Genomic DNA, 23,841 nt, shown 5'->3' on the forward strand with positions numbered 1-23,841 from the left:
TACAATGTGTAAACTAATTGCCCCCAACAAGCTGGGTACTCATTTTAGCGACCTAAGGAAGGATGCAAGGCTGAGTGGACCTTGGAGTCCACAACCTTGTGGCTGTAGTACAGGCATTTAACCACTGTGCAACCAGGTCTCTTTTGACTAAAAGGCACCCAGTGACTAAAATGCTACTACAGGCTGTAGACAGATTGTATAACAACAAAATAAGCTTAAGGTGCTCCCTTAATTTTCACACCAGGCTTCTGGTTTTTAAGTTATGTATGTTTAAGTTAAAAAAAAACAAGATAAAGAAATCAAGGGAGCTGAAGTATGTCTTTGTCAGTAGCCCTTAGGCAGTTACTCAATAGCATCACTAGGAGGGTGTTGGGGGTGCGGACCCCTTTAGAGTGACACCTTAAGTGGGAGTGACACCACTGTTCCTCAAACATCTGCCTTTGGGCAGAAACAGGCTGTAGCATTCTCCTGTGTCCCAATAAAATGATGAAGAGATGGGGTGAGTGGGACGAGGCTCAGTGGGAGGAGAAAGGAGAGGTTCCAGCATTTAATTTTTTAAAAATTAATGTTTTAAAAAAATATTCTTTTAAAAATTTCTTTAAAAACATCACCTTTCCCCCCCAAATTTTCATTTCAACCACTTGAAACAATATATAGTATATGTAAATGGACTGAGGCTGTGTATATGAACAACTTTTACCATGACAAATATAAGGAATTACAATGGATGAGTACAAAAAACATGAAGTAAAGATTCTGTATGGTATGGGAGGAGGTCAAGTTACCAACTGGATGACACCAGCCCACTTCAGTTACTAATGCTCAAGAACTCTAGCATATTTTAGCATATCTGACATCTGCCTGAACTTCTCTGGGCTTGGCCCCATAAGCACTAACATGTATTTTGGCCTATCTACTTGTCTATTCCTCCATGAGCATATCAAAGCACAGCAGCTGTCTCTGAGAAGTCCTACACTATTTAAATGGTCCTACAATTCCCTGGCATTAGCAACACAGTATTACTACGGGGCACTGTGAGAAATTACAATGGAAAGTGGCTTCTGTAATTTGGCTGCTGCTACTAGGCAAGCCTTCTGCTGAGGAGGAGCCCGCAGACCCAAGGCAGACCTGTGCTAATACTTAAATTTTGGAACAACTCACAAGTAATTTGGAACAACTCACAATTCAGAGATAATTTAGGCCAGGTAAAATATAAATCAAATATATGTCTATTTCTAATTCTGCATATATTTTATATTTTCAGTGTATTCAGTTACCTTTTACCTTTTGCTCAGAGAAGTTGTTGAAAAGGAAGGCCTGCATGAACCCTGATGCACAGTTAGTAAGCACAATGCAATCTTTTGAAGGAAAACAAGATTACAGATTGAATATGGAACAGCAGACTGGTTCATTGTTTCTCAGAATGTTGCCAAGGCTGCTTGCACTCATTAGAGAGCTTCAATCTTTATTTGGAGAAAATAATGAAAGGAACATCAGATAAATTGGCAAAGATCAGTATTTAAAACCATAACACCAGCTCTCTGACATATGTACTAGACAATATGGTCTTGGCTACTTACTTCACTAGTCTAAACCTTACTAAAATCCTTCATAATTAATTTATTTAAAACCAATTATATTTCACTTTTCCCCTCAAAAACTAAAAGCATTATGCATGAGGTCCCCAGGTGGTTTCCTGTGCTGCCAATGATCAGACCAACCTGATATGCTGATATGGATGCTGATATATTCCACATTAACAGTAGTTTTATATATTACAACATTCTATACCAGAAGGCACAGATATTAATGAAAGAAGAAGAAGAAGAAAAACCCCAGAAAAAGTATTTTCTCTGACTGCAACTACTAGAATTGCCTAGCTAGCATGATTATTAACCATGATGGCTAGGGCATTCTAGTACTGTAGTAGCACCCTAAAAATGAACTTTTCAAACTCTGCTAACGGGTAGCCACATGTAGGATCATTACACGTGGCAACAGGATACACAAGACTTCCCACTGGATGTACACATGCTGGGAAGGCACACCTGCATACCCACAATGAAAACATTGTTGTCACATACAATGCTCTATATCAGGAATGGGCAAACTGTGGCCTTCCTGGTGTTGACAAATATGATTCCCATCATTCTCCACCACTGGATAGGCAGGGGCTGACAGTAATGAGGTCCAACAACAACTGGAGGATCACATATTCCCCTGCTCAGGGATGCATCTTATATGCCTCTAACTGATCACTGTTGGAATGCTGAATAATGAAGCAAAATGAGTGGAAGAGACCATAGGCTCAGTAGTAGAGCATGTACCTTGTATGCAGAAGGTACACTCTCTGGTACTGCAGGAAAAAAAAAGAGGTAGCAGATTTACATCAGAGAGCCGCTACTACAGGCAATACTGGGCAAGAATTACAAATATTCTCTGGTCTGGTAGAAGCCAGCTTCTTAAAATGGGGAGAAATCACAGTTTCACACACGACCCTAAGGAATGCCTCAAAATAAATAGCAAGAGGAGTGAGTACAGGAGAGTCTTGAATGAATAACTGCTCACAGAAGTAATGGGATGGAAGGAACTGTAGCCATCACCAAGGAATATTTCTTCAAAGTGGAAAGCAATCTCTCCTGGGTTATCTCTCTAGCCATGAGGCCATCCTTCCATTCCTGACTACTTCTTGCACATCATGCATCCAAGTCTACTCCAGTAAAAGACTCTGGGCTATCCAGCAGCTTAAATGGTCCAAGATTTGCTTCCATGCTTCACTTTATTACTTGTAAGATATTTACATAGTTGATTCTGCATATAAAGCAGAACCTTTCTATTCTTCCCAATAAATATAAGCTTGCTTATTATAGAGTGGCTTCCTGACCAATGTAGGTTCACACAGCTGCAATTAGTGTCTTTCCTGTTGCAAGTCTTGGGTACAGAGGGCATATTAAGGGGTATGACATCAAGGGCTGGGTGCCAGGCCTCTTCATTCTTCTTCAGTTCATGCTTCGTGTTGCTCCAAGGTCTCTCCTTTTAGATCATTTATCAGTACTGGTTCTTCATGGTCTCCGTTCTTCATGCAGTTCCACACCATAGCTAGTACCTTTCTGAGACGTCGATCTAGAGCCTCCAAGTGAGGCTCTGACAAAACTGGAGATAAGCCATCCATGGCTAATGATTCACGCATAACATCGCTCAGCCGATATGGCTCTGTAGCAAGCAGTTGCAGCCGCAGGAATGTTGATTTTTTAATACTGAAACCATCCATAAAAACAACAAAGAAGGGAAAAAGTAATAGAAACATAACATGCAGCATTTTTACGGGAAAAACCATGGATTTGAGATAGCAGGATGAATCTGGGGCAGTGACAAGAGTGGCAGAAGGAGAAGAGTCACAAACATTATGGATTCCTGCCTAATAATTGCTTTAGCATTTGCTGCTAAATTGAAGAACCTTACAGGAATTTGAGGAAAATACATAATCCATTTCCACAACTCTTTTAGACTATGATGCCTTACATAGAAAGAATCCCTGTTTTAACCACAATACATACATTCCTGAGAGCTGGGGTGGGAAGGATCATGGTGGGAGGAGATGGGTTGGTCTCCTCTATATCCAGAGCATGGTTGTTTAAGCTTCTGACAGAAATGAGCCTACATGCTCAATTGCACTGTTCAGAATATCACCAGGGAATTGGCATGCATGCTCCAGAGAGCAGGAAGAAAGCCAGTTCATGGCACTTTAGGGCTGGGAGGGAGCAAAAGGTCACTCGGTCCAACACCCTGTTTCTCAAGATCACCCCACATAATGGCTGACTATACTGCCAGACTCTGGCCATGCTGATTGGGGGATTCTGAGTGTTGTAGCCAAAAAATGACTTTGCCACAATGCAGGATTCCATTTAAGCAATAAGCAGAGCTGGACAAGGTGTATCATACAAAGGGTTCAGCAGAGCAGATTAATGGCATGCTTTCCATGAATGCCAGGTCAGATTTCTCCTGACCTCTCACCCTCCAGATGTGCAGCACTACAACACCTATCACCCCAACCAACAGGGCCATTGGTATGGTCAATCTGACCAAGGAAATGTTCCTTCTTAAACCTTGCTGAAATCAGTTAGCTGCTCAGGGCCTGATTATAATGTAAATAAGTAGTCAAGGCTTTCTCAGAAGTGAGATAGGAGAAATTACCTTTTTGTTTCCTTAGTATGGTCACAATAGAAATCACTTCCACAGACATTCCTATTTTCATGGCAAGGGCAGCCCCCTTTGGTGCCCATAGCAGCTTATCTGAAATCAGGACTGTGACAAGATGAAAAAGATTTGTCCTCCTTTTTACAACCCTATGCTCCCAAGGCTGCTATAGGCATGAATAATGCCATGTGCACAGTTAGTTTACTTTGGCCTTGTGTGAAGTAAATCCTATCTGCTCAGCCCCTGCAAAAGGCACTGAACAGCCCTTTCTACTCTGCTTCTTAAAAATCCTACACTTTTATCCAGTTGCTATCTGCTCATCCCCTATGTCTTCCACTCAAACACACCATTGAGGTACATGAAAATAGTAGACCTGGATGTGAAATGAGCCTTTCAAAACTTTTGGTGGGGAAAAAAGTCTGAGCACCTTTTCTTTCTGAGAAAAGTCCATTTGTCATAGGAGAATCTGACCTTCAGCTGGCTTATCTTTGTCCAAAATTATAAAGCTTCTTTATCTACATTCTCTCTATTCCTCCTCCCCACACACACACCAAGAGAGAGCAAGGACAAAATTGGAAAAATGGGAAAAGTCCTTACATGCAGCACTGCCGAAGAGGAGCCAGAATGGACATTTCATCATGAGAGTGTCTCCCAAACCTAAGGAAGGAAGTCAGACATGTCATGTCAATTGGGGCTGAGTTTGATAATATATTCTGCATCCCATGTGGAACTATACAACTTCTCTCCCACTTCCTCCTGTGCTGGTTTCCTCCACAGTCATTTAGAGGCCAGCTCAATAAGAGGCATTCAAGAATCATCTGGCTATATCCCTACAGGCCACCCTGCATAACTTCCTCTTGCCATTTTGAAAAGGACTGCATAGAATAGAAAAACAGTTTGCTCTCTCACCCTCGACCATTGTCCAGATGAAGAAAAAAGGTGTTGTTGCCAAACTTTTCAAAGGTCTCATAATGGTGACGATCCATGTTTCCTATAGATGGAGACAGGAATGACAGCACATGATGAGAATGGCAGAAAGAGTGGGCAGAGGAAGAAGCGTTAGAGAAGACCACCTTGAGTTTCCTGAGGGACTAATCTCCTGTGACACTGCATATAGTTCAACACTGAAACAAAACAAAATATAAACCATGCAGGCAGACAATATCCTGTAGGGGTAACTAAAAGGTGTTAAGGAAAATTATTAAGCTTTTGAATTACAGTAATTAAAATTCTTCCTCAGGTTTTAAGCAAATGTATTGGAAGGGTTCGGAACCCATGGTCCTTCAGATGTGGATGGACTCTTATTTATGTCAGCATCTTATCAATATGAAGAAGTTTCTCCACCACAAAAGAAACACAAAGTAAATAATGTAATGAGCAATGGAATAATGAGTAATGGAACAAGTTACAAAAAACGTTATAGGAATATTAAGAAATTATTTTTTGGTGAGGGGGAGGGAGTTGTAAGCAATTACTTCTAAAAAGTAACATTCCAGTTTCTGTCCTAAAATAACTGTTTTCCATCTGCTGTGCTAACATTTCTATTGTGCTGTTTTTACCTTCTCTCTTCTACTTCCATCACCTTAAAAAACTGAAACAAAAAACCCTATGCCAGCCATTCATGGTACCTCTTGGCTGCTCACAGTATTTTCTTCTATTTGGGATCTGAAAAGAGCAATTTGCTCTTTGGCCACAGCTTTACAGATTACATAAACTGGACAGATTTCTTTTTTCCCCTCCATTTGTGATCAATGCCAAGCATTTAGGCTGACTTTTTTCTTTCTCAAGCCACTGAGAGCATGTTTTGGACAGCAATCCTAAATATATTTCCTAGTAAGTCAGCCTCCATTGACACAGTAGAATTTACTTCTGAATAAAGATGCATTTTTCAATTTATGTTCCTTCCTTCACTTCAGCTTATCATAGGGTTTTCTTAAGCAAGATTTATTCAGAGGAGTTTTGTCATTGCCCTCCTTTAATGTCCTAAAATCGTAAGAGCTGGAAAGGGGCTTATGGGCCAACAGTCCTGAACCCTTGCTCAATGCAGCATCTCCAGCTAGAGCAGTGGTTCCCAAACTTTCGTTTCCCAGCTGTTTTGGATTTCAGCTTCCAGAATTCCTGACTATTGGCCAAGCTGCCTGGGGCTTCTAGGCATTGAAGTCCAAAACACCTGGAGAACCACAGTTTGGGAATCACTGAGCTAGAGCATTCTCAGCAGCCACTTTTTGGAGAAAACCAGAGAAGGTGACCCCACCACCTCTCTAGGCAATTGGTGCCATTGCCAAACTCCTTTTACTGTCAACAAGTTTATTTTAATGTTCAATCAAAACAGTGGCATCACTAGAAAGGTGCAAGGATGGAGTCCACATCAGGTGTCACCTCAGAAGAGGTCCTCCTCCTGTCAGTAGCAGCTCGGCAAAGGAGAGGGCCGAACGATACCCTCCTACCTTCACTGAAGTAGTGCCTGTCTCCTTTTGGCTGCCCACCTCAGAAGCCTCACCCTGCATCGAGTGACATTAGAGGTGGGGATGCCACCTAATCTACCCTCATTAACTTAAAATCTTACACCTAGGTCTACCCCCTTGAGGTATGTAAAGAGTGCAGTCATGTTACCCTTCAATCTTTTCTACACCAAGCTGAATGTGCCCAGCTCCTTCAACCTCTCCTCATATGTTTTATTCTCCATACTTCTTATAGTCCCCATTGAACTTCTCTGAACTTGCTCTGACTTGTCTATATTCTTCTTAAAATGAGGCACCCAGAACTGAACAGACAAGGCCTGATCAGCACAGAATACAATGGGACTATTATTTCCCTTGACTTGGAAACCATGGTTCTATTAATGCAGGCTAAGATAGCATTTATTTTCTTTGCTGCAGCATCACACTGCCGGCTCATGTCCAGTTTATGATCAACAATAATCTCAAGGTCCTTTTTACACCTAGTCCTTCTGAGTCATGTATCCTTTTCCTATACCTGGACACTTGTGGGGTTTTTTTCGCCTAAATGTTGAATTTTGCATTTGTCTCTGTTGAATTTAATTTTCTTAATTTATGTCCGGTTTTCTAGTTTATCAAGGTCCTTTTGAATTCTGTTCCTACCATTCCTAGTTCCTATTCTTCCTAGTTTTGTAAAATCTGATAAGGATTTTCTCCACCCCATCTAAATCATTGATAAAAATACTGAAGAGCATCAGTGCCATGACAAAACCTTGTGGCACTGGTCTCTTTCACACACCACAACTATAGCACTTTGATGCTGCTGTATCTGCCACAGCTACATCCTAGGGAATCCTAAGATTTCTAGTTTGGTGAGATGCTACAGCTGTCTGGCAGAGAATTCAAACACCTTAGGAAACTATAAATCCTAGGATTCAGTAGCAACAAAGCATGGCAGTTAAAGTTAAGTTATTATTATTATTAAAGCAGCAACAAAGTGCTATAACTATGGAGTTTGAAAGACCTTTCTAACTTGCCCAAGGCAACTTACTGATTTTCCATGGCTGAGTGCTGATTTGTACTATGGTCTCTTGGTCTCCTATCCAACACTCAATCACTACACCCCATTAGCTCTCAAACTTGCATTGATTTGTGCTATTTGCGACACAAAAGGGAACTGTGACAGGGGTCATGCTTCTGCCTATCGCACCTGAAATTGCTCACAGAAGGGGAGCAAAACATCCATTAGATGTTTTCCTATTGATAAAGGAACAGGCCCTCATGGATCACAGGGACTGTAGTCTGATAAGTAGAAATTGTGAGGATCAGGACAGGATTCCCTGCATTGCACTGTAACTATAGTGCTTATGCATTCTTAACTCCTGAACAGCATTTTGGATTACAATAATTAACAGATAAGGGTGAAATTTTTTTAACCATACGAGTTTTTGCTGACTCATTAATTAATCCATTAATTAAAATACAGATGGGCAAACCCAATGTTTCTGAGCCTAGTAGTATTCTTTCTTTGTTTTTAGATGATGCACAGACATATTGTTTCAGGCATCATCTTAGAAGAGGCATTCCTTCCAACAGTCAGGATCTAACATGGTGCTCTGTGAATCCTAAAATCAACTGCTTTGGAGGATTGGGAATTGCCAGGGAACCAGTTTTCTGGTGATACAGGAGACTTCAGGGGGAGAAGAAGAAGAAAGACAATGCTAGCAGTTAGGTGCAACTTTCACTTTGTGTATGAGAGGTGAAAGAATACCTCTTGTTCTTGCAGTCCCCCTGCCTATAAGTACATATATGAATGTCTTGTTTGCTGTTGTTGTTTGCCTTCAAGTTATTTCTGACTTATGGTGACCCTAGATAAACCTATCATGGGATTATCTTGGCAAATTTCCCGGGTGTGTGTGTGCCATTGCCATCCTGAGGCTGAGAGAGTGTGACTTTGTCCAAGGTCACCCAATGGGTTTACATGGCCGAGCTGAGATTCAAACTCTGCCCTCCAGAATCAAAGTCCAGTGTTCAAACCACTACACTACACTGGCTGTTGAATGTCTTATATCTGCAACTAATTATTCAAGAGACCTTTTCAATCAATTAATCTAATTAATCAATTACATTTTGTAATAACAACAACAATTACTCAGCTCATCATGAAAACCACAGACTTCTTGGACAAGTGGAATCACAAGACAGAAGTCACAAATGGAAGAGACGCACTGTCCTCTAGCTACATTTACAGTTGTCCCTCCATATTCGCTAGGGTTAGGGGAACAAGACCTCCGTGAATATGGAAAAACTGCAAATAACAAAAACACTGTTTTTACCTGAGAGGACACCTCTCTAGGAATCTCTAGGTCCTCCGGTGCAACTCTGTGGTCAATGTCCAACATACACTGACCATAGAATGGCACTGGAGTAGCTACAAATGGTCTTTCAGTGCAACTTTTAGTTAAAGTTGACCACAGAGTTGCACTGGAGGACCTAGACAGTCCTAGAGAGAACATATTAATGAAATCCGTGAATAATCAAATCCGCAAATATCAAAGCCGCAAATATGGACGGATGACTGTAGAAACATTTCTGGTTTGTAAAAGCTAACCGAGTAGATGAGAAATCATAGTAAGTAAATACCTGATGAACACACCTAGACACCTTAAAAATCTTCTCACAGGTTTGTATGTATTTATATGTACATTTGGTTTGCGGTTCATCATAATAAGCATATTGCCTGGAACATGGGATTTTTTCTTGCCAGCCAGTATAGCCTACTTTTAAAAAATAAAATAAGATAAATATGCTACAATGTGATGTGACCACTAGAGGTCACCATGAGATATGTTTGCTGTTATAATTCAGGGGATATTCTGTATATTCTGGAGTTCAAGTGTGTGTGTGTGTGTGTGTGTGTAATCTTAAAGAGTCATTTTTTTTATGTCAGTCTCCCTATTTATGTTCTCAAAATTTCTATAGTGAAGCAACCAGAAAAAAATTCAAGGAGGTATCATTTCTATAGTGGGAAAGGGTGAAACTTGATCCAATACTTTAACCAGAAGCAGAGAAAGCAGTATGGATGAGTCATATCACTGTTATGGCATGTAAAATAGGGTTGTCATGAGATCTTAGAACATTATTAATATCTATAATTAATAGTTTCAAGTTCTGACCCGTATTTTTCCAACAATAACTTTTGTGAGTAATGAACTCTAAGGGGTGTGTGTGAATTAAAGTAGTACATTTTAATGATTTAAAAAGTTCCACCAGAAACCAGCATACAGACATTAGCATGATGTAATGTTACTGTTTCAGTGCAATCCTATATTTGTCTTATGGGAAGTGTCACTAGTCCAAAACACACTGCAGAAATAATCCAATTTGAGACCGCATTTAACTGCCCTGGCTCAGTGCTGGGAAATCCTGGGAATTGTAGCTTATTGTGACACTAGAGCTCTCTGACAAAGAAGGCTAAATGTCTCACAAAACTACAGTTCCCTGAATTCTCAGGGCAGTTAAAGCGTCCTCATACTGGATTATTTCTGCTGTGTGTTATGGACCACTGATATTCAACTTGTAGTTAACCCTATAAGGCTGCAATCCGATACGCACTTAGCTGGGAGGACTTATTCCCCAATAAGTGTATATATAGGATTGCAACCTTAGAGGGTTGAATACAAACATGTGTAATAAGACCCTGATTACTGTTTTAGGAAAAGCAGCTTTGTAAAGAGGATTTGAAAAAGACAAGCAGTTGTCTGTATGTTGGTGTCTGAGCAAATATAACCCTTTCCTATCCTGGGCCTATTCCATTTTCCCCAGGCTGCTTCTCCTTCAAAGAATTCTAAATGCACATTGAACTCCCCTCCCCTCCACTTTCTTCCAAAGCTGATTTCTTGAGAAGGACAGCTGTCAGGGATTTGCTCCACATGTTTGTGTGGCTAATGCCTGCTTAGGCCCTTTAACTGCTCTGAATGAAGATTTATGGATTTTTAATATTAAAAAATAATAATAACCCACAGATGGATTTATCCAAACATCTAGAGAGAATTTTCTTTCTTCTGAAGAAAGGAATATATTGCCCAACACAAATTAAATAATTTTTTTAGAGTAAGAAATAAACTCTGGCTGGCATCCTAATAATAAATAATAAAATAAAACTTTTATTTTTATCCCGCTTTTCTGTGACGAGACAATCAAAGCGGCTCACAACACATTAAAATCCACATTTACAACATTATGTCCCAAATTCCCCCCCTTAAAACAGGATTAAACATATTACAATTAAAATATCTATTAAAACATACACACACACACACACGAGGACAGAGTGGTGTGCTAATACATGATGTGAGGGGCAGTCATTCTGTGGCCGAGCACTTTATTCAGGAAAGGCCTGCCAGAAGAGATCCGTCTAGACAGCAAGCCAGAAGCAGCTTTCCCTCTCTCCCCAACTCCACCAGGGCAAAGAAGGCAGCAGAAGTGGGGCAGCAGTCAGAGGAGAAAGTGACGGAGGAGGAGGAGGAGAAGGAAGGAGCAGGACGAAGGGTCAATTCAGGGCAGGTCAGAGGGAGGCCACAGGACGGAGAAAGCCTCCCTCTCGCACCAGGCAGCTTTCCCTTTTTAAAAAAAAATTAAAAATTATTTTTGGCAGTATATGAGCATGGTTTTTGCGAATGCTACAATGCGAATGTTTCAACATTTCTCTTTCCAGTTTGGCAAATTGATACAGAATGCTTTTTCTACTGTCTCTAAGGAATTCAGGGGTAGCCTAGAAAGAAAAGAATGCATGACATTACATCCTCTTCTGGCATTCTGAGGTGAGGAATTAATTGTTGTTATTATTAATATTATTATTATTATTATTATTACTACAACATGTGTATGAGGCATTTTGGGGTGGCAAGCAGGGAGGATACAGGATGCAGAGATGGCATTAGCTTGCATTTTGCGGTTGAAAACGGGGCCAAGGGAAGATCATAACCTGAACTGACCCAAATACCCACAACAGACAGACAGACAGACAGACAGACACAGAGCAGCTTTTTAATTTGACAGCATCTGCGCATACTGGAGCCTGGAGCCTGTTTTTTTTTTAAAAGGAGGGGGAAGCACACTTCCGATGGCCCAATGGGCGCAGGAAACGTCACCTATGACGAGTGCGGAACTAAATTTGATTGACAGCAACTTTAACCTGATTTCTCCAAGAGGGCATTCAGGGTTAAAAAGGTAGTCAGCACTTGCTTCCAGAGGGATCGGGGTGGGGGGGCAGCAAACGAATCCTCCCAGTTCCTTCCAGTGCAAAAAGGTCAGTCTGAATGGTGTGAATGAGATAAAATAGTCCTACACTGCTTGCTTCAGTGAAGCATTTACTCATTTGTATTTGACCCTTGCATGCTTCTGTATCTGTAATCCATTTTTTACAGACTACCATTTTGGTTCTATTTCTTCATAGATTTCAAAAATAAAAAAGAAAGGAATATTAGTAATGATGACTAAGTAAAGTAATTTTTTTACCTAAAGTAAAAATTTAGATAAGAAAGTCTGCAAAAAGACCGTATCCCACCAACATCAAAGTTTCAGTGCAACTGCTTAAGCCACATCCCCTATAGTTCAGGAGGTGCTCATGATCCTCTAGAAGGCCTTCTTGGTGGGCAGAAGAGAGGAAGGGCCAGGAAAGCTTCCTTCTCCTTACCTCCTTAAGTTTATTTATGATTCATGCCTGTAAGTGGTTTATTGTGACATGTTTTCACAGAAAATAATTTGCTTCACAGAAGGCATGAAAATAGACTGAGGAAGGTGCAAGAATAGAGTCCCTTGGGCTGAGAGACACCAGAAAGTAAGACCACACTGGCAAGAAAAGTGAGAACAAAAGAAAATGGGAAATAAAACGCCACTGGCCTAGTTGTGTTGTGTTTTGATTGTTGATATTAACACTTCTTAGCTAAAAAGGGCCCATGGGGCAAATTATTTACTTCTCAGGGGGTTGGACTGGTCCCTTCCAACTCTATGATTATGAACTCTTTGTGGTCATGTAATAACAACAAAGAACAAAAAGTACTGAACAAATATTCCTCTACAGGAGGATTAGCTCAGGATGGGGTTGTAGCAGTTAGAAACATTGACATTTGAATTTTAAAAGAGGATTAGATAAATTCCTACCAAATAGGGCCAAAATGACTAATAGACAGGATACCTATGCATCACCCCCAGTAAACATTTGTATATATTGGGGAACATTAGCTCATATACGGTATTTCTGGCAGGCTTCCCATAGGCAACTGGTTGGCCACAGTATGAACTGAATACTGAGTAGATAGGCCTTTGGTCTGACTTAGCATGACACTCCTGATATTTTTATGTATCTATCTGGCCCAATGTATCTTGGCCTGATCAGTGGTGGTTCACCAGGGTTTCAGGCAGAGGTCTTCTCTGCTGACTTTCCTATCTGTCTCTTTTAAATGGACATTTCCAGGATTCAGTCTGAACCCTCTGCATGGAAACATGTATTCTACCATTGTGCTTCCTTCCCTCAAAATAGTGTATCCTGCAAGAAGGAATGGATATGCTCACCCATAAGGAAGTCAAGCACAGTCATGTCAATGAGGTTCAGAAGACGGGACGTTTTGTCGTATGGTGGTGTCTGTCGTACTTCAGTGCAGTAATTTTCATTCAGCTCCCACCTTAAAAGAGTCAGTCATGACAAGATGTCACATATAGGAGGAAAACTGGGTTGATTCTACATGTCATTTGATCCCCTTCTGCAGCTCCTCAAGGTCACCTCCTCCCTCAAAGCTGATAATATAAATATGCTAGTAGGATGATGCTTTCCAAAACAAAAATCTTACAAAATAGTAAAACAATAACCTAAACTCCTCTCTCCTGAGTTTGTTTATATGCAGCTGCAGCTTTCCCAAAGTCAAAAGGAGAGCTTCTAGAAGTCGAGTAAATCAAATCTTCAATATTATACTTAATCCACTTCCTGGTGGAATTTTTTCCTGGCAATGTAATACAATTGTGTGCAAAACGTTTTTCAGATGGGCTGTGAAGTAGCATGGCTGTAGTTTATACAAAAATTAGCATGAAATTCCAGGGGGTAGTGCCTAGCAGATGAGAGATCAACATGCATCGATAACAGTAATCCCCAAACTTTGGTCTTACAGATGTTTTGGATTTCAACTCCCAGAAGCCCCAGCCAGCTTGGCCAACAGTCAGGGATTCTGGGAGATGAAGTCCAAAACATCTGGAGGACCAAAGGTTTGGAAATCCCTGATTTATAACATGACCCATGAGAACATCCATCTTTCTACTTATTTTCCTGCTCTCTCAAGAGATCTCAAACTTGTACCACTAGATGAGCAGAAAAGGGTTGGTGTAAAAAGACTTCCTACTCAGTGAGGCTTTGTTAACTAAGTGAAGCTCCATGGCAGAAAGTCTTTTTACACCTACTCAGCCACCTTTTCTACTCATCTAGTTGGATGCATTTTTAAGTAACATTGGTTTCGGGATGGTGAAAGAGGACTGCAGAAATACAGCTGTTTGGTGTTGGGTTGTAGCAACTTGTCTGCAATACACAATACAATAAAGTTTGAGCTGGGGTAAAATGGGATTCTACTCCAGGTGATCCTACAGGAGCTACGTATACCTGCTTACAGCTGGCAAGATAAACAGCAGATGCCTCCAGAATTGCTTACTGAACACGTGTGAACAGCAAAACAGAGAGAAAAGGAAAAAGCAGATTAGCCTGCTCATTAGCTACCCCCAGCATATATATATATTTTTAAAAAGCATAAATCCTATAAATTTGGCCACCAACATGGAAATCATAAAAAAAGTGGAGGCTAATGAAACAAAAAGTAATCCCTGGATGCATTTTAAAAGACGCCTTCAAGCAGTCTCTAGTTCCATCCAGAACTTTCCTTTCACTCTTTTGACCCCCTTCTATCCAGAATGTCCTGTTCTTAGTCATGTTGGTTTTATTACTCCTCCCTCAGCATACTCACTCAGCTTTTTTGGTTTTGGAGTAAGAACGCCTCCAGGGACTTCTCCACGAGTGCCGTTCAGCCAGTGCTTTGTCAGGCAAAAGGGCTGCCATAGAGCCTTCCAGCTGGTCAGGCTTTCCACACAAAGCATGCTCAGTGGAACAATAGTAGGAACATTCGCCAAAGAAGCAGACATTGCCAGCTTGAGTTGACCCAGACAAAACAGAGTGAAGAAAAAGTCAGAGAAGCATAACATCAATAAACCACCAACATGATAATACCACCATATGTTTTTGTGGATGAAGACTAGTGTAGGGCTGCCATGGTGTTTTAATTATCTGGGAGAACAATCTGCCAGCTTACCCATTCAAACTTCCATGTTCCCTCCCAGTAAAGCTATGTGGTGGGAGTGAATTTTTCCAGAAATTATATATTGTGATTTATCCTTGTTGCAAAGCACAGGCCTATATTCAGTTGTTAGTCCTAGTTAGAATAGACCATGTTAAACAAGGGAGTTTACATAAATAATGATTTTCCAACTTACTATTTATTCAATGAGTCTACTCTAATTGCAATGTCCAATTGGGTTTAAGCCAAAGTATTTAAGAGTATTTACATACCCTGAAGGCACCAGATCCTATATGATCTTGGAAGCTAAGCAGGGTCAGCCGTGGATGGCAGATTGCCAACCAATACCGAGGGGATGGGGCAAAATCCAGATATTTTTATGATAAGTTGTGCAGGGGAGCCTTATGAGCCATTTAAAAGATAAATTGCTACACCAGGATACTTTCAAGAAAGGAAAATCACCCCTTTTGCCAGAAAAAAAAGTGTTCTAGAGGTGTTGAGGGCTACGAAAACTTTCTTGGGAGTGCAATGAGTTCCCAGGGTCATATTTTTGCCATCCTTGAAATATATTAATCTTCTGAAGGATAAGTAGGTAGAAAAAATGCTCACCTGGGGAGATGTAGAAAGTCTTAAATAGTTTCTTGTCAGTTGTGATGTCACGAATTTCCTTGGTTATATTCACCAAACGGCCAGAAACTGGGGGAATTCTTCGGAAATCCAGGATCCTCCCAGGGGGGAAAACAAGCAGATAGGAAACTAAAACAAATTCTGTTTTGTAGCTGCTGAACAGATAGTAATCTTGGATACAAAAAAAGATATCCTACATGAACACTCAGTTCAAATAAATACAAGAAAGTGGATGGAAAATAATGGCATTTTAAATGTTGACTAATATTTATATTGCCATTTTTCATGATCTCATGATAAAAAGGTGGGAAAAAATAAGTATTTGATATGCTACTATGTTTGTTGGGGACCACAAGATTTGACCCAAGAACCTCTGAGGCTGGAGCTTAGCCTAGTCACAAGCTCTTGAACTCTTGAAGTCCTTCCCTAACTTGCTTTCTAGCATCCTTTTGTAATTGGAGGTGCCAGGTATTGAAACTGGCACCTTCTGAATGCAAAACATTTGTCATACTGCCACCAAGCTATGATCATTTTCTATACTGTCCTGCTGGTCTCTAAAATACAGAACATACATATTTTGAGTGACAGAGCTGTACTGTACTCACCTGTCCAAGTGAAAGGCTGCTATTTCTGCATTGTGTCGCTCAAAATCTGAGAAGTAAAAGAAATCTGCTGGTGTCTCCTGGTCTCGGGTTTGCCTGAAAATGGGGGAGAGAAATATTGGAAATAGGTATCTATCTGTCTGTCTATCTAAATGTTTAGCTGTCCAGTGCTGAACTAATGTCCACACCCTTTTTTGAATCACTCCACAGTGCACTCTATGACAAGTGCATTGGATTCATATTGAGGCAGATAATTAGTCCATCTAGTTTAGGGTTGCCATGCTCTACTTCCACAAATCCAGGTATAGTCTGAATGATATGCAAATTACCATAACTGTGCAAATTATCCTAATTTTCATTTAAGTTATAAAAATTCATTACATTATCCCTTGCCTCACCTCATCCACTTAATGAGCCCTTCTTTTGCATCTTGCAGTCTGCTGCTTACATTGCTCACTTTCCTTTCAAAGGCAGGGGTGGACTTGTTTCTTGTAGAACTATTTGACAAAAAAGTATCTCCACATTTTGACTCATATTGTCAGTTTCTACAATGAACAAAGACTTATATTGTTGTTGTTTTTTAAAACAAAACTTGGAATCTGGACCAGATAATCATCCGAGTATGCATGCACCAGAAGGGATGCCTAGAATCTAGGAAAACCCCAGCCAACTGGGTGGTATGGCAACCCTATTCTATCTTAGTATTGGTTGTCAATAAATGAATGGGTGGCACATTCAGGATTTCAGACACCTAGCTATCCTTAGTAGCAACTGAATTTGGGATCTTTTGCATGTGAGAAAGCATGTGGTCTTCCCACTACACTACAGCTGTTCCATAAACCCTGAAGACAAACTAGCATTCAGTTGGCCAGCCATAAACACTATTGTTGTTGCTGAGAAACAACAAAGAATTTGGGGATGCAGCCATCCTGTATAACAAGCACAGGCACCAGAGACCTTTATAAAGCTACTTTAGACCATGCAAGGGAGTGGAATAATCACAATAAACTTTACAAATGCACCCCCCTTGGAGGCATCTGGGAGGAGAAAAGGTCAATTTTTAGGCCACTTCCCCCCCCTGATAATGGAGGAAGGGGCTCCTGTCAGGCTTGCTGTCCTCCCTCCACCTGATGGCCTACTGTCTATACAACTCACATCCCTGTTTTAAACAGATTCTGCTTCCAGACAAGTCTTTTACTACCTTGCTTTGTTCGCAAAGTTTTATCATGGCAGGGGTCATTTGAGAGGCAATCATCTTCAGTTTGTAGCCTTCCCACCTTTTCCTACTTCTTCTTACATCTTTTTTTCCTTGGAGCCCTCCATCCAGAAGCAACCAGAGTGATCCATTAATTTTAATTTTTTACCACTAGAGGTCGTCTATCTCCAATGAACAACATGGAGGGCTCTGGTCATCATTTCCATCAGGATCTATAACTGATCTAAATAGGAATAATGATATCCTTACTGCAATAGTGTTTTTCATATGTCTTATTTTAAATGATTGTTAAAGCTTTGTTGAACTGTTTGGCGTGTGGCATAAAATTCCACAGTATTCTAGACAAATTCCAAATAAATGACTAAGACAAATTGTTGTATGAACAGCTTCTCGAAAGGGATAAAGGATTCCTGTAGCACATTTCAGTCTAACTGAGAAAAATAAATATTTAGCATAAGCTTTTGTGAACTCCAGTCCAATTCATCAGATGCATGCAGTCAGACTGAAAGGTGCTAGGATTCCTTTATAGCTTTTTATGTTGAAACAGACTAAGATAGTTGTGTCTCTGAGTTCTTGGAATGGTGGTGGTATTAATTACAGCTAGCAAGGAACAGCTTACTTATTGCACTCACTTCTCCACTCCAAACTCTGGAACAAGACCCAGCACAGTTATCCTTTGATATCCATGGATTCTTTATCCATGGATGTAAGCATCCATGGCTTGGAAATATTTTTAAAAGATATTAATTCCAGAAAGCAAACCTTGATTTCACTATTTTATATAAGGGATACTATTTCATTATGCCATTGTATATAATGGGACTTGAGCATCCAAGGATTTCGGTATCCATTGGAGATCCTGGAACCAAACCCCAGTGGATATCAAGGATCCACTGTATTTGTTAGGGAACAGAAGTGTAATACTTCCATTGCAATGTCAGCTGCTTAGAAATTTAATATTTGTTTCCAAAAATGTGAATATTTTTAAAGCCTTTTAATTAAAATATGATGTTGACTGCTAGGAATCTGATTGGGTTTCTTAGATATTCTCACTGCTATGAGACTTAAGGCCTTGAATCTTGGAAAGAATACTGCCTTTAAATGGAGTCCAATGTATGGGAACCTGCAAGTTACTTTTTTTTAAAAAAGTTAATCATCATGTTATGGGAAGCTACTCTTGCTGAATTGGATAAAATAGACTACTACTGAAATTACAGAAGGAAACTGGATCAATTCCTTCAGGTCAAACCATAATTCTGTGTACGGAATGACCTGTTGGGGATATAAATGGGAACATACAGTTCTAAAGAATGGGATATGTTCTGTTGATTCATTGTACTGTAGCAGTCTACATTCCCTATCTTCTATGCGATAGTAATCATGAAGAAAGATGCAGGTGGAAAATTCTGCCTCCCTGCCCAACAGTCTGATCCTGATCAATGGAGGATGGGACTTGATTTTCCGCTCTGTTCCCAGAGCAGAAAAATGCAAGAGATCCTCAAACAACAGTTTCATGAGGCATGAGAATGTTGCATTTAATTGAATAAAAAATTAAATGTTAATCAATGAAACATCCAGATTAAGAATTGGAGTCAGAAACGGCAGAGGATTCCTTCCTATGGGGTATGCCAAAAGAGCAGACTGAGAAATCTTCCTTTACCACCATACGGAGTGTCTCCATTAGTTACCACCCTAATTACAGAAGGGGAGTTGCTATCTTTTCCTTTGAAATTGTGTGGAGCATGGATGGAGCTTGTGTACCCAAAAGACACAAGCAAAATTTAGGAAAATGCCTCTTTCAAACAGCAATACTTAATATTACACAGTGGAGGAGATATGATTATAATGAAGAAATTTTTCTTAGAATTATCACACAGATGTCTGTGCAAATGGCAACTACAAACTGTAACTAAACCCTTGTGCTTTGGTTCAGAATGAAGGGACCGTTCAATCAGTTTGCTACATACATTGACTATTACTTAACTCCACAGTACTATGTACCAAACATTATCTGTTTCCCAAATGAAATCCATCAGAGATCAGTTCAAAGCATGAAAAAAAGCTTAAACCATTCAGGCTATTGATGCAGGGTCACCAAAAGTGTTGTACTCACTTCATGGGTTTGAAGAGGGCTTGCCCATGATTGGGGAAGGTCATGATCAGCTTTAATTGTGTCCCTCCAGGCTTCTGAACTAAAATGACATCAACAAGAATCATGAGCACTCATAAGGAAGTTCAGGTTGGCATTTAGAGAAAGAGAAACAGAGAGAGAGAAAGAGAGAAGGAAGGAAGGAAGGAAGGAAGGAAGGAAAACATAGCCTTTGTCACTTAGCTCTACAGCATAACCTGTCAGGAAGCACCTTTTTCCACAGTTCTCCCATCAGGATGATATAACCCACCAAGTGCTGAACCTCTGAAGAGAACAAATGAAGACCAGAGGGAAAACAAAGAGGCAAACAGTGGCTGAGAGAGCCAGAGTGGTGTAGTGGTTTTAGCATTGGAGAGGAGTGGCTATGACTCTGGGGATTGGGATTAAATTCCCTGCCCAAGCATAAAAACCCACTGGGTGACCTTGGGCAAGTCATACTTTCTCAGCCTTAGAGGATGGCAATGGCAAACCCCCTCTAAGAAACTTTCCAAGACCACCTTATGATAGGTTTGCCTTAGGGTTGCCATAAGTCAAAAATGAATTGGAGGCACACAACAACAAACAGTGGATGAAATGAAAAGATGAATCTGAATATGGCACACACACACACATGTACACAAAATAAACAATTAAGTATGTGCCTTGTAGTTAATAGTGCCAGTAGAGTAGTACCTGAGCTGAGAATTTTTTGTGTGGCCAAATCCTCCATCAAGGCCTGGCGAGTGGGATCATGGCGGGGGTACAATTCGTAGCGATTGATGCCAGCATAAAACCGGAGCCAAGCAGGGTTGGGATCATGTTTTGGAAGAATTGCATCTGCCTTCCCACTGCTGATCCTGCAGAACCCCGTATCGCCACAACAGACAAAAATAAAAGCATATGGTATGTTTATCATATACTGTATACTAACAGTGAGCTAAATTATGACTACTCTATAGTCGGAATGAGGCTAGCATGAAACAAGAGGGAGTCAGCAGCCATTGCACACTCAGCAGCTGAGCATCAGGAGTGCTGGAAGACTTTTGAATGTGTGGATCTGACAGCCTCAGCACTTTTGAGGGACTCTTCTTCTACTGCTCAGAAAGAAGGGAGAAACCCTTTCCGCACCTGGCGAAGGGAAAGCTTGAGTAGAGAATGACAACAAGAGGCCTGAGGGATGCAAATTGCTTTCTCCTGGTTTAATTCAGCTTAATTTAATCAGCTCAAAAGAAAAGCAGCTCACTGCAGAAAAACTGAGTATTTTGAGATCATTAGGGACCAAACCTGAGGCTACATACGTGCTAAGTTTGCTTGATATTATTGAGTCATGTTTCCCGATGGAAAATATGTCCTTTCTTTCAAAACTCATGAGAGTTCATGTTTTCACAACTATTTTGAAATCATTTCCTTTAGAAGTTATGTCCTTAGAAGTATCCCCTCAGAAGGTATGTCATTAGAAGTATCCATAGTTGTTTTCACAGGCTTTATACATAATTACACATCCGCTTCAGCCACATTTTCTATTCTTCCTCTACTAGGAGATACACGTTCCTTGATTAAGATATTTCCTTAACTTCACAAATAACTCTGGACTGGAACTAGATTAACTCATCTATCACTACAATATAGTGTCATTTCCATAGATGCCATGCTCTCCAATCAAATGTTAAAACTTTATCATAAAAAGCAATAAATTCAGAAAGCAGGAAATGGAAAGCATCTTAGTCTAATAATAGTGCATTGGAAGCTAGCCCAATATATCTGAGGCCATAAGTCTATGGTTACATTTTTTGAAAGAGCAGAAATCTCTAATCTTTACAACCCCTTGAAACTCTGTTAAATTAAAATGAGATTGAGGAAGAATTAAGCATATAGTTATATACATGACCTGGATATGACTGCAGACAGAGCCATCTTTGAAGAAGATCTATGATATCCTTCCCAAACCCATCATCCCCAGCCTGGTAGTGGCCATACTGGCTGAGGTGGATGATAGTTGTCATGAAACACACCTAGAGGCTGCCAAGTTGGGGAAGGCCAATGTATGTCCTTTGGATGAGCCATATAGTGTGCCTATGTTCCTGGAAAAAAAAAGAGATGCTCTCACCGTTCATCACTCCCGCTACTTTTCACGAAGAGCTTCATCTTGGGTTTGGAAACAAACAGCTTGTCTCTCTTTGTAATCTTGGGGCTTGGAACATTATAGAGAGGATGTTCAAAAAGGGCAACCAGTTTGGATCTCCCTGTCCATGTTGGTTTTTCATCCACTTCTTGCTTGTTGAGGCTGTGGCTGTTGAGAGAAGTGGTATTCCTGCCACCTGTTTGTGGTACAGCTTCTGTCAAGCGAAATCCTTTCTCCAGGGAGCTGTTGCTGCCACTGAAGTCTTGGAGAATCCTCAGGTTCAGTTTATTTTCGACTGATTGTATGGGATTAAGTGGAGGGAGACCCAGGGGTCCGGCTACATTTGGTGTACACCCACAGGAACTATGGCCAGCAGGCAGCGTTAAATCCAACATCATGTGTATCAGGATAACCAAAATGAGGAAAAAGCAAAGAATGGCTTTAAGCTTCCTTTGGAACAGAGAAGGCAAGTGGCGTAGCATCTTCTTTGAGTCCTAGAGGTCAACAAGGCAAAATGCAATGGCCAAGTCCTACATGTGGGGGGGGGGGGGGGGATCTGCAGTTTGAGCCCAACTAGTGAGGGTTAAAGGATCCTGTCTACCAATGGGACTGGTATTTCTAAAGTTGGGATTCAAAAGAAAACAGGCATACAAGGTTTTTTTTCCAGAAAAAAAATATGGTTAAATCCCAAAAACATCTCAGTTCACGTTCCAGTCATCTTTATAAGTGCAGGAGGAAGGAATGAGTAAAGTTGATTTATGACCAAGGATTCCCTTCATGTAGAAGTCCTCAGCAGAAAAGAGGCAGAAAAGGACGTTGCGGGTGAATTTAACATTATTGACATAGGCAGGGCAGGTGGTGTCAAGGTTAACAAGAACAGACCAAACTCCAAATCGATAGCAACAGGCTTGCCAATGCTACTTCAAAATATAATCTCACATATCAAACCTTTGTGGAACCTTACCACATCCCTCCAACAGGCCCAGAAATGTATTCTCTCCCTATACATATACATCCTCAATGGGCCACTTACATATACAGGGGAGAGAAGACAGATTTCTTGAGGAAAACATAGTGATACTATTGCTTTCTGGATCTGAATCATATAGAAATGTTGGCATGGGGCACCTAAATTTGGGACTGTAAACATTTAATAATGCTGGTCATCAAGTATAATGCAAGGATAACAATCTTGGTTACTGCATCTCTTGTTTTTATGAGGCAGATGGCCAGGATCACGCTCAACTGACTGTGTAGGAAAGCCTTCAATCACAACAGAACTAATTTATCCTGTTTTGAAGTAGTATGCTTTACCATCTGAAGAACATCCCACCCCATCAGTTTTGGTTCCTGCTCAGACAAAGGGCTGCCTCCTCGTTTACTCCCACAAAACTATCAAGTCCAGAATTTAATATTACATAACTGTACTGCTATGGCACTCAGTGTGGCTTGTGTGAGGTTTTCTTATTTAACTTCACAATAGCCCTCTTCCGTAAACAGGGTCACAGCAAGACATTTTGCTGCCTGAGATGAAAAACAAGATGGCACCTACATTCTAAATTCATTCTAAATTCTAAATTCATTCTAAATTCAGGAATTAACTTGCATGCCAGTTAAATATTGGCAATAGAACAGCATCCTCCACCACATCTGACCAGTTTCATGGAATAGGACAGGCCATGTGGCACACACAGCTTCATTCTCCAGCATACAAAAACTGCTAGTGGGATTGGTCAGGTGGAACGGCTAAAGGAATGGCACCTGAGGCAATTCCCTCACTCTGCCCAATAGATTGGCTGGCCCTATTTGTCAGCCAAGTCTTATGCAGGGGGCATCACTGGGAGGTGTGGGGAGTGAGGATCACAATAGGTTACACGCTAAAGGGAGGGTGATACCGCTGTTCCCCAAACATCGCCCTGTTGGCAGAAACAGGCTGTGGTGTTTGCCTGTATCCCTTTAAAACACTGAAGAGATGGTGTTAGTGGGGCAAGGCTCAGTTGAAGGAGAAAAGAGAGGCCACAGGTTTTCAAAATTTAATTAAGAGTTATTATTATTATTATTATTATTATTATTATTATTATTATTATTATTATTATTAACCTTTATTTATAAAGCGCTGTAAATTTACACAGTGCTGTACATTTTTCTTTTAAAAATTCACATTTTACCAAATTTTCA

At 40.5% G+C, this 23,841-nt stretch overlaps 2 protein-coding genes across 4 annotated transcripts in view; both read right to left on the reverse strand.

The window, feature by feature from the left end:
• FAM227A (family with sequence similarity 227 member A) overlaps positions 1–23,841 on the reverse strand; it is a 410,174-nt gene that overhangs the window by 144,360 nt on the left and 241,973 nt on the right. The gene's annotated exons all lie outside the window — the stretch shown is intronic.
• LOC121931454 (extracellular serine/threonine protein kinase FAM20C-like) lies at positions 1,449–23,629 on the reverse strand. The gene is made up of 10 exons (XM_042469247.1): positions 21,649–23,629; positions 20,235–20,398; positions 19,527–19,605; positions 16,201–16,293; positions 15,578–15,693; positions 14,642–14,822; positions 13,212–13,321; positions 5,107–5,188; positions 4,795–4,854; positions 1,449–3,257 (listed from the first exon to the last, which is right to left on the reverse strand). The coding sequence occupies exons 1-10, from the start codon at positions 22,143–22,145 to the stop codon at positions 3,005–3,007; spliced, it is 1,635 nt and encodes a 544-aa protein (XP_042325181.1). The 5' UTR covers positions 22,146–23,629; the 3' UTR covers positions 1,449–3,004.

Source organism: Sceloporus undulatus, chromosome 5, assembly GCF_019175285.1.
Source record: "Sceloporus undulatus isolate JIND9_A2432 ecotype Alabama chromosome 5, SceUnd_v1.1, whole genome shotgun sequence".
NCBI lineage: Eukaryota > Metazoa > Chordata > Lepidosauria > Squamata > Phrynosomatidae > Sceloporus > Sceloporus undulatus.

Bases quoted from the DNA above. Each gene is read 5' to 3' on its own strand.
- LOC121931454 (XM_042469247.1), bottom strand. From the start codon at position 22,145: ATGCTACGCCACTTGCCTTCTCTGTTCCAAAGGAAGCTTAAAGCCATT. The intron at 15,694-16,200 runs GTGAGTACAGTA...CCCCCCTGGGAG, and splicing joins GCAGCCTTTCACTTGGACAG to GATCCTGGATTTCCGAAGAA. The intron at 4,855-5,106 runs GTGAGAGAGCAA...TTCCTTCCTTAG, and splicing joins CATCTGGACAATGGTCGAGG to GTTTGGGAGACACTCTCATG.